This window comes from Capricornis sumatraensis, chromosome 16, assembly GCF_032405125.1.
Source record: "Capricornis sumatraensis isolate serow.1 chromosome 16, serow.2, whole genome shotgun sequence".
Taxonomy (NCBI): Eukaryota; Metazoa; Chordata; class Mammalia; order Artiodactyla; family Bovidae; genus Capricornis; species Capricornis sumatraensis.
In genome coordinates this window covers 45,326,222-45,339,040 of record NC_091084.1, presented here as the reverse complement: position 1 = coordinate 45,339,040, position 12,819 = coordinate 45,326,222, and the positions used below count along the sequence as shown (strand labels likewise).

The 12,819-nt window shown below is 48.8% G+C and overlaps 1 protein-coding gene across 1 annotated transcript in view; it reads right to left on the bottom strand.

Moving 5' to 3' along the window:
* Positions 1-6,909: 6,909 nt before the first annotated feature.
* DENND5A (DENN domain containing 5A) overlaps positions 6,910-12,819 on the bottom strand; it is a 49,939-nt gene continuing 44,029 nt past the window's right edge. Inside the window, exons 16-21 of the mRNA XM_068989167.1 lie at positions 12,156-12,274; positions 11,607-11,788; positions 10,916-10,998; positions 10,337-10,460; positions 9,552-9,720; positions 6,910-7,886 (exon numbers count right to left, since the gene is read on the bottom strand). Of these exons, the coding sequence (XP_068845268.1) occupies positions 7,703-7,886; positions 9,552-9,720; positions 10,337-10,460; positions 10,916-10,998; positions 11,607-11,788; positions 12,156-12,274 (861 nt within the window). The 3' untranslated portion in view covers positions 6,910-7,702. The remainder of the gene's footprint in view (positions 7,887-9,551; positions 9,721-10,336; positions 10,461-10,915; positions 10,999-11,606; positions 11,789-12,155; positions 12,275-12,819) is intronic.

The following is a 12,819-nucleotide window of genomic DNA, read 5'->3' as shown; positions in this document are numbered from 1 at the left end:
AGGAAATGCAGAGAATAAAAAAGCAAACTGAACTGCACCCTCAGCATAAAACCAGCAAAATCCAGGCTGTGGAAAAACTACAGATCAAACAGCCCAGGTTCCTCAACAGATAAACTGTAAGGAAAAGACAGGGATAGAGGAGACTCTTCAGATTAAAAGAGATGCATCAAGTTAAAAAACAAAAACAAACAAATAGTACAACTATGGAGTTCCCTGGTGGTCTAGTGGTTAGGACCTGGCGACTTCACTGTCGGGGGCCCAGGTTTAATCCCCAGTTGGGGAATTAAGATTCCATAAGCCCAGAGGTGAGCCCAAAAATATAAATAAATAATAAAGTGGGTTTCTGTTTTTAAAAAATAGTAAAACTACCCTATAGAGTATAGGGATGCACACGTGGGTGATAAAACAATAAAAGAAACTCAAGGAAGTGGTTTCAGTGAAGGTCAACAAGTTGGAAGAGGGGAGTGGGGAACCTGGGAAGGTGGGTAAAGCTCTATTCCTGTCCTGGTGGTGGTTACAAGGGTGCTCGCTTTCTAACAATTCACTGAGTTCATCTGCTTGTTTATTGACCAGTCCCTGAAATCTCAGAGTCTGGGAAGCACTGATTTAGCGCAGGTGCAGAAGCCGAGGCAGGAAGGGCTGCTTGCTGAGCAAACTGAATGCATTTGACCTCCCCGGAGCTGCTGGAGACGCAGTTGACTTGAGTGTCCTTGAAACATTGAGCTACCGAGCGTGTCTGTTCTTTTCTACTATGTCATTCGAAAAAGGAGTTGCAGCAGATTATAAAACAAAACACAGTATAAAGTGAGACACAGCACAATCAGCTGTTAGAAGGGGCAGAGAGCTGGATGGTTCCAGGAGAGCCTTGATTTGTAAAATGTGATTCACACTCACCTTCTCGGAAGCATCTGCTAGAAAGGGCGTTGTTTCTCCACTGTTTTTAGCTTATTGAGGCCACCAGCATCCTCCATTTAAGCATATAACCAAGAGCAGGGTGCCATGCACCCACCACACATAGCCAAGACCCACTGGACCGTTTGCAAGTCAGTCACATGACCACATCCAGGAAGGCCATTTATCTCCAACTGGCTTGAGCACTGGCTCAGGTAATCAGCACCCACAAGCTGGAAGGAGGCAGAGGAGAGATACCCCCAGGTTACCTATACAATACTGCCCCCTCTTGCTGCTCTGAGATGTGGTCCTGTCATGGGTGAGTCTGCCCTGAGTGAGACCATACATGTGGTTATGAGCACATACTCCAGGTGACCTGTTCAGACTGCACGATGCATTGGGGACACGCAGTTGTCATGTCTTAGCCCAGTAGTTACGCTCTGACCCCAGGTTTCCATTCCACAATCAGACAAGGAGGGCTCGGAGCAGCAGCATTCTTCACAGGTGCACATGTGCACAAGGAGGGCCGCATACAAGTGGTATGGCTTTGGTTTCTGGTGTCTGCAGCGTGCGTTCATTCATTCAGTCCACATCTACTGAGCACCAGCAACGTTCAAGGCCCTGGGATACCTGTCAGCCTTTTGTCTCCCATTTTGTGGGCTCACACATCTGCTCTCCTCCCTGTCTGACTTAACACTAGTACTAGGCTTCCCCATGCATCCCAGTCGGGAGGGCACATTCACATAGCCACGCCTTTGCCCATGCAGTTCGCTCTACATGCAACCTCCACTCATCTAAAAATCCTGCATCCTAAGCAGATATGGTCATGGTGAGCAGTATCTCTCTTGATGTCATGCTGCTGCTAAGTTGCTTCAGTCATGTCCGACTGTTCGACCCCATAGACAGCAGCCCATCAGGCTTCGCCGTTCCTGGGATTCTCCAGGCAAGAACACTGGAGTGGGTCGCCATTTCCTCTCCAATGCATTAAAGTGAAAAGTGAAAGTGAAGTCGCTCAGTCGTGTCCAACTCTTTGCGATCCCATGGACTGTAGCCTACCAGGCTCCTTCATCCATGGGATTTTCCAGGCAAGAGTACTGGAGTGGGTTGCCATTGCCTTCTCTGATCTCTCCTGATGTCTTACTCCCCCCGAAATACTTGCCTCTGAGCTCTCTGAGGACAGGGCTTGACACAATACGGTAATAACCATGACCAGCATTTACATACACTTGACCTGTTCTACGTATACATGCAGAGTTATTCAGTCCTCACAACAAGCCTATGATACAGTCACTATTACCATTCCCATTTCATCGACAGTGAGTAAACAGCTTGCTTTCTCAGTCCCAGTTGCAGAGCAAGGATTCAACTTTGGCCCACAGTTTGTGATGTTAACAATTGCCAATGAATTCACATATTCGACAGACACCTACTAGATACAAAACAGGTGTCAGTTAGTACTTCATGAACAAAGTCGGTCGGGTTCTTCCTCATAAAGCTTACGTTTAAAATTAGCAAATAACTAGTATTTGCAGGTTACAGGTGTTAGGAAGGAAAATAAAGAACAGGGAATAAAAAGTGACTTGGTATTTTAGTGGTCAGGGAGGTCTCTCTAAGGACATCTGAGCAGAGACCTGAATCCAGTAAGGGAGCAGCTCCAAAGCCACAAGCTTGGAGTAAACAGTGCTGGTAACTGCCGACGACTTACGTGATGTGTGGCCTTGGGCAAGTGACTAAACTTCTCCAAGTTTCAATTTCCTCACTTAGAGAATAATCTAAATTTGCCTTGCAAGTTGTGAGGAAAAGGGAGAGGTGTGTGTGCAAAGCATTTGGCTTAAGGTCATCTCTGGCCGAGCGCCCACAACACACATGTGCTCTGAGGCACTTTCCCTCCCACTTCCCCAACCTCAGCTTCCAAAAACACCTGGACTCCCGCGACCCGCTCACACCCCCTGCTGGCAGGACGGTGCACTGCGGCTGCCCCGAAACCTGTTGCTTCCTCACCTCTTCAAAAAGCCTCACCTGAAGAATGCCTAACCTTCCCTGGTAGCTCAGACGGTAAAGCGTCTGCCTACAATGTGGGAGACCCGGGTTCGATCCCTGGGTCAGGAAGATCCTCTAAAGAAGGAAGAACCCAAGAGTGCCCGGCTGCGACAGCGCAGGAGCGCCCAAGAGGAGCTACCCCACGTCCAAGGTCAGAGGTGGCGGCCGGGAGGAGCTAACCGCTCCCGAGGCCATGGGAGGCAGCTAAGAGGACCAACCCCACGTTCAAGGAGTGGCGGCTGCACGGGGACAGGAGGGCCGAGGAGGAGCTACTCCATGTTCAAGGTCAGGATGGCCGTGAGGAGATATCTCTCGTCCACGGTAAGGAGCAGCGGCTGCGCTTTGCTGGAGCAGCAGTGAAGAGATACTCCACGTCCAAGGTAAGAGAAACCCAAGTAAGACAGTAGGTGTTTCGAGAGGGCATCAGAGGGCAGACACACTGAAACCATACTCACAGAAAACTAGTCAATCTAATCACACAGAGCACAGCCTGATCTAACTCAATGAAACTAAGCCATGCCCTGTGGGGTCACCCAAGATGGGCGGGTCATGGTGGAGAGGTCTCACAGAATGTGGTCCACTCGAGAAGGGAATGGCAAACCACTTCAGTATTCTTGCCTTGAGAACCCCATGAACAGTAGGAAAAGGCAAAATGACAGGATACTGAAAAAGGAACTCCCCAGGTCGGTAGGTACCCAATATGCTACTAGAGATCAGTGGAGAAATAACTCCAGAAAGAATGAAGGGATGGAGCCAAAGCAAAAACAATACCAGGTTGTGGATGTGACTGGTGATAGAAGCAAGGTCCAATGCTATAAAGAGCAATACTGCATAGGAACCTGGAATGTTAGGTCCATGAATCAAGGCAAATTGGAAGTGGTCAAACAGGAGATGGCAAGAGTGAACGTCGACATTCTAGCAATCAGTGAACTAAAATGGACTGGAATGGGTGAATTTAACTCAGATGACCATTATACCTATTACTGCAGGCAGGAATTCCTTAGAAGAAATGGAGTAGCCATCATGGTCAACGAGTCCAAAATGCAGTACTTAGATGCAATCTCAAAAACGACAGAATGATCTCTGTTCATTTCCAAGGCAAACCATTCAATATCACAGTAATCCAAGTCTATGCCCCAACCAGTAACACTGAAGAAGCTGAACGGTTCTATGAAGACCTACAAGACCTTTAAGAACTAACACCCAAAACAGATGTCCTTTTCATTATAGGGGACTGGAATGCAAAAGTAGGAAGTCAAGAAACACCTGGAGTAACAGGCAAATTTGGCCTTGGAATACAGAATGAAGCAGGGCAAAGGCTAATAGAGTTTTGCCAAGAGAACGCACTGGTCATAGCAAACACTCTCTTCAAACAACACAAGAGAAGACTCTACACATGGACATCACCAGATGGTCAACACCAAAATCAGATTGATTATATTCTTTGCAGCCAAAGATGGAGAAGCTCTATACAGTCAGCAAAAACAAGACAGGGAGCTGACTGTGGCTTGGATCATGAACTCCTTATTGCCAAATTCAGACTTAAATTGAAGAAAGTGGGGAAAACCACTAGACCATTCAGGTATGACCTAAATCAAATCCCTTATGATTATACAGTGGAAGTGAGAAATAGATTTAAGGGACTAGATCTGATAGACAGAGTGCCTGATGAACTATGGAATGAGGTTCGTGACACTGTACAGGAGACAGGGATCAAGACCATCCCCATGGAAAAGAAATGCAAAAAAGCAAAATGGCTGTCTGGGGAGGCCTTACAAATAGCTGTGAAAAGAAGAGAAATGAAAAGCAAAGGAGAAAAGGAAAGATATAAGTATCTGAATGCAGAGTTCCAATGAATAGCAAGAAGAGATAAGAAAGCCTTCCTCAGCGATCAATGCAAGAAAACAGAGGAAAACAACAGAATGGGAAAGACTAGAGATCTCTTCAAGAAAATCAGACATACCAAGAGAACATTTCATGCAAAGATGGGCTCGATAAAGGACAGAAATGGTATGGACCTAACAGAGGCAGAAGATATTAAGAGGTGGCAAGAATACACAGAACTGTACAAAAAAAGATCTTCACGACCAAGATAATCACGATGGTGTGATCACTCACCTAGAGCCAGACATCCTGGAATGTTGAAGTCAGGTGGGCCTTAGAAAGCATCACTACGAACAAAGCTAGTGGAGGTGTTGGAATTCCAGTTGAGCTATTTCAAATCCTGAAAGATGATGATGTGAAAGTGCTGCACTCAATATGCCAGCAATCTAGACCAATCTAGATAGCATATTCAAAAGCAGAGACATTACTTTGTAAACAAAGGTCTGTCTAGTCAAGGCTATGGTTTTTCCTGTGGTCATGTATGGATGTGAGAGCTGGACTGTGAAGAAAGCTGAGCGACGAAGAATTGATGTTTTTGAACTGTGGTGTTGGAGAAGACTCTTCAGAGTCCCTTGGACTGCAAGGAGATCCAACCAGTCCATTCTAAAGGAGATCAGTCCTGGGTATTCTTTGGAAGGAATGATGCTAAAGCTGAAACTCCAGTACTTTGGCCACCTCATGCGAAGAGTTGACTCATTGGAAAAGACTCTGATGCTGGGAGGGATTGGGGGCAGGAGGAGAAGGGGACGACAGAGGATGAGATGGCTGGATGGCATCACTGACTCGATGGACATGAGTTTGAGTGAACTCTGGGAGTTGGTGATGGACAGGGAGGCCTGGCGTGCTGCGATTCATGGGGTCACAAAGAGTCGACACAACTGAGCGACTGAACTGAACTAAAGAATGCCTGTCACCAGGGAGGGAGATGAACCATAGACCCTCTCCACCCTCTAGAAGCTCAGTCTAAGAAGTGGGCCCAACGTGAAAGCAGACAGTGCCAACCCAGAAAGGAAGTCCTAGCATCTAAGAAACTACCGGAGCACAATGAAAGAGATTAACAGTACCCAGGGAGGAGTTAGCAGGTGATTCCCTAAGAAGTGGGCCCAACGTGAAAACAGACAATGCCAACCCAGAAAGGAAGTCCTAGCATCTAAGAAACTGCAGGAGCACAATGAAAGAGATTAACACTGCCCAGGGAGGAGTCAGCAGGTGATGCCTGAAGTAAACCCTGAATAAAGAACACAAGCAGACATGAGGGTAGGCATACCAGGCAGAGGGAACAGAACATGCCAAGTCAGGGAAGCATACAAGAGGACACTGATTGGCTTGAGGGGCTGTACGTGATTGATTGTGCTACACCTCTGGAGCTTCCTGCCAAAGCAGCTTGGCTGAAAAATAAAAACACATCAAGCTGACTTACGGGGCCTCCCCGATGGCTCAGCAGGTAAATAACCTGCTTGCCAATGCAGGAGACAAAGGAGACACAGGTTCAATCCCTGGGTCAGGAAGACCCCTTGGAGGAGGAAATGGCAACCCACTCCAGTATTCTTCCCTGGAGAATCCTTTGGACAGAGGAGCCTGGTGGGCTACACTCCATGGGGTCTCAAAGAGTCAGACATAACTGAGCACACCACACACAAGCTGATTTCTGGGAAACTGACAAAGCTCTATCACCTGCCACGCTGGGAAAAAGCTTTCTTTCCCGAGGGCAGACAGATCTCATGTGTCCAGTGTTCCCGTATCTGGTCTTTCTTACCCTTAAGAAATGGCCCATCCTGTCTCAGTCAGTTGACCATCTTTGCAACTTAGGTCTTTTTCCCCCGCCTCAGCCTCCTCCTCTGGAAGGTGGGAAAGTAACCCTTATTTGCATTCCTCTCAAACAGCCATGGGAGCTCCTGGCACCACAGTGGATAGGATCCAGGACCCAAAGCCCCTCATCCCTCTGGGCAGGCCTGCTGAGGCAGGCAGTGCTACAGCCCCTTCCTCTCAGATCAAACTGTGCTCTCCACCACCACTCCACACAGCCCCCACGCCAAAGTCAGGGGCCCACACAGTTTTGTTTCAGGTGTTTTATTAAGTGGGCCATACTGCAGCTGGTTTGTAAGTTGCAAAACAACATAAATTTAACAGTAATAACAGCCAGTTAGACTGGGACAGCTTTTTCTTTCCTTAAAAAAAATTGAAAAAATAAAAGAAAAAGACTTAAAACATACAATGGAGGGTTAAATAAATAATACATTTTTAAAAAAAAGGAAAACCTGTTAAAACATGCTTATATTTACTTCTGTGCAACTGTGTGCCAAGAGGAAACGTGATTCTCCGCACGATGATCTATCCCGGCATGTCACCTTCCCAAATAATACTGACAAAACAGAAAAGACGTAGGGCTGACTCATCAGTGCTTACAGAGGCACTACTAAAAATCCCTTTGATTGGAGTGTGGGGATTCCTGCTCAGCACACCTGTGTGGCCCGTGAAAGCCAAATATCTATAATGTTAATATAGAAAACATTAGTTTAAAAACGATGTGGAATGGCCTCATTAACGCGGCAGGGCGAGGAGGCAGAACTGCCCCGCGGCGCCGCAGGCTCAGTCCAGGGAGGCCGCAGGCTCCAGCGTGGCCACGGCGAGGGAGGGCGCCAGCTTCAAAATAAGCGGCACCAACCTCACCTCCCTCTCCCTATCACTCTTTCACATGAAAGTGTGTAAAAAGCAAATCAGCAAATAAACTCTAAAATAGATTATTTATTCCAAAAATCCTCTACTTTTCTTTTTACAGTGAGTGTACATCTCTCATCTCCTGCACAACTCGCTTAGGTCCCTCTGGGAAGAAGGGGCGAAGTTGCAGGCGAGTCTCTGGGTCCTGCTGCTGGCTGGTGCTGGGAGGTCAGATATCGATGCCCTTGACCAGAGACGTCTCCAGTGTGATGTTGAACTCCTGCAGCGTCTGCAGCACGCGGATCAAGGAATTGACAAGTGTGTGGTCTTTGATCAGCGCCACATCCTCATACATGTGTGCAGTGATGGGGCAGTCGGCCAGCAGGGCGATCCAGTGGTGCAGGAGGTGGTCTCTGGCAGGAAGGATCCGTTCCGATGGGTCAGAAGGACGGGAGAAAGTTAGCGAAAGCCCAAGGGGGAACCTGCCCCATCACCTCCTGAACCAAGTGTGAAGCAGGAGAAGCAGGTCTCTCCCCACAGTCCCCTTCCCCCTCCCCTAAGAGCACCTGGTGAAGATGCCTTATAAGGCTTTAAAAGGCTCCTACTGGGAGGTACCTGGCTTCCCAGGTGGTTCAGTAGTAAAGAACCCGCCTGCCAATGCAGGAGACTTGGGTTCAATTACAAGGTCAGAAGATCCCTGCAGAAGGGAATGGCTACCCATTCTAGTATTCCTGCCTGGGAAATTCCATGGACAGAGGAGCCTGACCAGCTAGTCCATAGGGTCACAAAGAGTCAGACACGACTGAGCATGAGCACAGTCAGAATCTGCTTGGGGGCTACCCAGTCCCAGGAATGCTGATCCAAACAGACCCTGTCATCCGCACAAGGCCTGCTCCTCCTCCCCTGCTGCCCCCTCTTCCCTCCAGACACGCCGTCAACCAGACACTACATCTCCTCTGCATCACATCCTCCATCTCCTAGAACCTCACTCCTCTCCACAGCCACCACCACCAAAAATACACAACAAGCTGACACACAAATAGCACTTAGCATGTGCCAGGCCCCTTTATAAGAGACAACCTTCATGACAACCCTATGATGTGAGGGAGCTGCTATCAGTGCTATTATTATCCCCATAGTAGAGATGAAGAAACATCTACTGGTTGATGGAGACAAGCATTTATTCAAGAGCACACCGCCAGAAAGTAGCTGATCTGCGATGCGAACCTGGCAACTCTGGTTCCAGAGTCTGTCTTTAACCACTATGCCAACTCCTCCCTTCCACGGCCTAAATAAACCACCCTGTTTATCTGGTCTTTGTGCTCTCACCTGACCCCTGGAATAACCCCTAACAATCTTGTCCACTCTGATGTGTGCCATTCCTGATATCAAATGACTATCATTTCAGTCCCCTGATTAATCAACCCTGTCCCAGCTCCTCAAGGCCCCCATCCTACTACCGCCCATCCCACCTTCTGCCTGCTAATTCCTAACCCCACATCCTCTGCTTCGTTTAGGGGCTCTCTGCTAGTTTCGTCTGCTTCAAGTCCCCTCCTGACGTCTATCCTTTTGTTAAGGCTCACCTCAAACGCCACCTCTTCCTCAAAGCCTCCTCTGGTCTTTCTCCTCTGCGTTTTCAGCAAACCTTATCAATGAGTACTTTATCAAATTCTCCCAAGCTTCTGCTTTGTGCTGTACTTAATTAGGACAAGTGAACTTCTAAATGGTAGGAACCATGTTTTTATTCAGCTTTATTCCCATACCTTCCATGAGACCTAGCACATTCAAATGTTTGTTGAAGGAGTGACTAGATACATATACTCTGCTTCAGATTTTACCAGGGGGGCAGTTTTATTCCTTCCCATCAAAATGTGGCCCTTCCTCCCCAACTAGACATATGTTCTCATCCCCACACCCCCCACACACATGGTATATGAAGGAAATTAAGGGCGTCCACCAAGCTCACAAGGCCTTACCCAACCAAGGGCATGTGGTCGCAGGATATTCCCCACCCCCAGCACCTCTAGCACCACCTGCAAGGCTGGCTGCCTGCATGCTGGGCCACGGGGCTGCAGTACCTGGCTCCCAAGCACACCAGCATCTGAAACTTGCCATCCTTGCCAATGTTCCGGGGATTATTGTTGATTGCTGTGACAAATCGGCAGAAGTTCCGGGCCCTCGTATGCCAGTTTTCCTCAGGGACAAGTTCGTTCTGCTCCAAAGTCTCATAATAGGTTTGTGCTTTTTCTGTGAAGAGGAGAAAAGCTTGCCAGTGACAGAGACTTTCAAAACGAACCTATCCCTGACTGTCCTACCTCAGGCCCCTCCATGTCAATGCAGGTAACTCAATGAGAACAAGGGTGTTCTGATGTCCCTGGTCACAGTTCAAAATGATCCTTCTGTTCCCTAGCTCTGTGTTCTAAATTCCTTAATGTGCTTCTTGATATAAAGATGGTCCTTTCTCAACAAAACTTCTGAGGAAGAAGCTTCTTGCATCTATTTCTCCAGGTGGGGTCTAACAAAGGGCTTGGACTCCAGTGCTATCAACTGGCCTCTTGGACCTACAAGTAGGAAGTATGAGGGCTCATGACTAAGCCCGTATTATATATAACAGATGCCTGGAAAGAGTCTTTCCAATCCAGTTCACAGGAGATGAGGGGTGAACGGTGGGGTAGGGTGGGGGTAGGGGTGTTGTCTCATTACCTTCAAGAAAAGCCAGGGCCACCAAACAACAGATCTAACCTGAGACTCACTTGATTTGGCTTCTGTATCTCAGACCCTGGTGGTCAGCACCCACACATTAGGCTGATGATCCCCTCACGTCTGCATGCTTTTCCCACCCTCAAATCCTAGCCCAACTCACCCAAAAAATCCCAAATGAAGACATTTTTGAAGAGCCGTGGTGACTTAAATCCATGCTGGAAGGCCTGTTCCAGGGCCGAGACAAGGCCGCATTCTCCACAAAGCAACAGCGTCAGACTACCTCGCTATATAAGGAGACAGGGGAGAGTGCCAGGCTAGCGTGATCAAGATGCCCTGCAACCACTATACCCCAAGCCCACCACCCAGACCTGGGACGGCAGCAACACTCAGGCAGGGACCTGTCTAGTCTCCCAGCATCTGGAAGGGCCCAACTCAGAGCCAGTCTCAGTGAAAAGCTGTTGAGTGAACAGATGATAGTTCTGGGTCCCCAGTAGGAGCCAAAGCCAATGTGGCCGCTATTAAGGAGATGCAGACAGATTCATAAAGACGAGAGAAATACACACACTGGACTCTGCTGTGTTGTCAAAATGTAAGGAAAACAGGGTAACCCTAGGCACAGGTCCCCGGAGGAAGGAATATGCTGAATCTCAAACTAACTGAGGCACATCTTTGAGCCTGGAACAAAGTTATTCTCTCTTATTCAATATAAGGCCCTGGACTGGAGGGTAGGGAGGCTCACCTCTTTCTCAGGCTTATGGAAGTGCTTCACGATGCCATTGACTGCCTCACCGATGGACTCTTGGATCTGCCCAGTGTTCAGCTCTGATTAAAAATCAAGCAGATATCCAATCTCAGAGGTTAATAGTGCTTGGTTGACAGAGCAAAAGACTCAGGACATAGGGAAGGCCCACAGGAGAGGTGGGGCAGCCTGGACCCTGGGAAGAGTTGAGTTGCTCTTGGCTCACCCAACTTTGTGGAGCTAGCTCTTCCTAAAATCTTAGGACAAAAAGCAACATCTGTGATACCTTGGAGTCTGGTCTCTAACAGATGCTCGGAAAATTTATTATTTGCCCTGGAATTCTGGCAACCAAAAGAGTGCCAAACCTTGACAGTGAAGTCAGGAACTTGATAGTGAAAACAGGCAAGGCCAGAAAGTAGACCCCTCTCCTCCATAGGGTCACATACAAATAGCACAGAGGATTGGGCCTGGCTCCAGGAGCTCTCCCCTCTCCTCCCAGTCCTCTAATGGGAGTGCCAAATCCCTGCACTGCTTCATGAGAGGAGGGTGGCAACGCCTGATGCTGCTTTGCAGAGGTAGTTCCTGAAGCAGCTGTGCAGGCACGGATCTGGGCTCCCTCATCAGGGCTCCCAGAAATCTGCCCACTCTCCAGGCTGGGCAGTGTGAGGGCCCAGCCCCACCTTCCACTTACTGGGTCTGTTGTTGGGTGAGATGGTAACGAGCCTCCGGATGACGCTGGGAGACTGCTGCAGGGGTGGGGTCCGGCACGGCCTCTCATCCACCTCAGGCTGGGATGTGAGCAGCTCCCCGACCAGAACCCGCTCCAGGCTCCCGTCATCCATGCCCTTCCCCAACCAGCGGCCACATGGAAACCTGAGGTTCAGGCAATAGCCTGTCAGAGCTGTCAGCTCCTTCACTGTCTTTCCCTTTGCTGATCCACAAAGGCCATCAACAAAGCCGATCCCTGGCGACAGGCTCTGAAACTGGCCTGGGACCCCTCGTGGCCCTGCTCCTCATCCCATTGTGAAGCACCAGGGAAGCCACCTGAGTGATGGGTGGCCTGGACAGTGGTAGCAGACACATCCACTTGGAAAACCCTTTTTTGTCTCTTCCAACAAGAAGACTCAGCCTATCACACCTAAAAGGTCTCCCTGAGAAGCCCACATACCCAGGCATCAAACACAGCCCCTGGTAGTACACCAGGCCCCACTGTCTCAGGGCAGAGCTGAAGAACACTTACTTGTAGGTATGTCCTGTGATCTCATTCCTAACCATCACATACTCCACCAACCATTTGGCGTAGAGTCCAGAGTTATCATGGCCTATCTGCACAGTAGTGAGTTTCCCCAAGTTCTGGCACTGTAAGAGAACAGGGAAACAGAGATGATAGGAAGGTCAAGAAAATAGGAGAAAAGTGCCACACTGCTCAGAGGCAGAGATCTGACTAGCTGCCTGCAAGCTGCAGAGCTCATAGCTCCACCTGCCACCAAAGCTGGCAGTACAGTACTATCTCATGAGGAATGATGCTGAGAAAGAAAGATACTACAACCTAGAGGAAGAACTAGGGCCTGGGAACAGAAAGCTCTGGAAGTGGCAGAGCAGTCTGAGGTTTCTGTGAATCCTTGGGTTCAGCAGCTGAAAGAACTCTTGAGAATTCCTCAACACGCCATGGACAGGGAGGTATGCAAGTCCCGATGGGTGTTTTCCAGCCAGAGACCATTTACACAGGACAGGCTCCCTCTCCTCAGCTCAACCCTTGGCTCTGGCCTCTGGTCATCCTGGGACAGGTCAGCTGTGCTGAAACATAATACTGTATAGAGCAAGGCCTCTATAAAACTCTGGAGGAAGGTGCCAAAGTAGCAGCTGAAACTCAGACGCCCAGAGCCTGGGGATGTGGTCCCGGG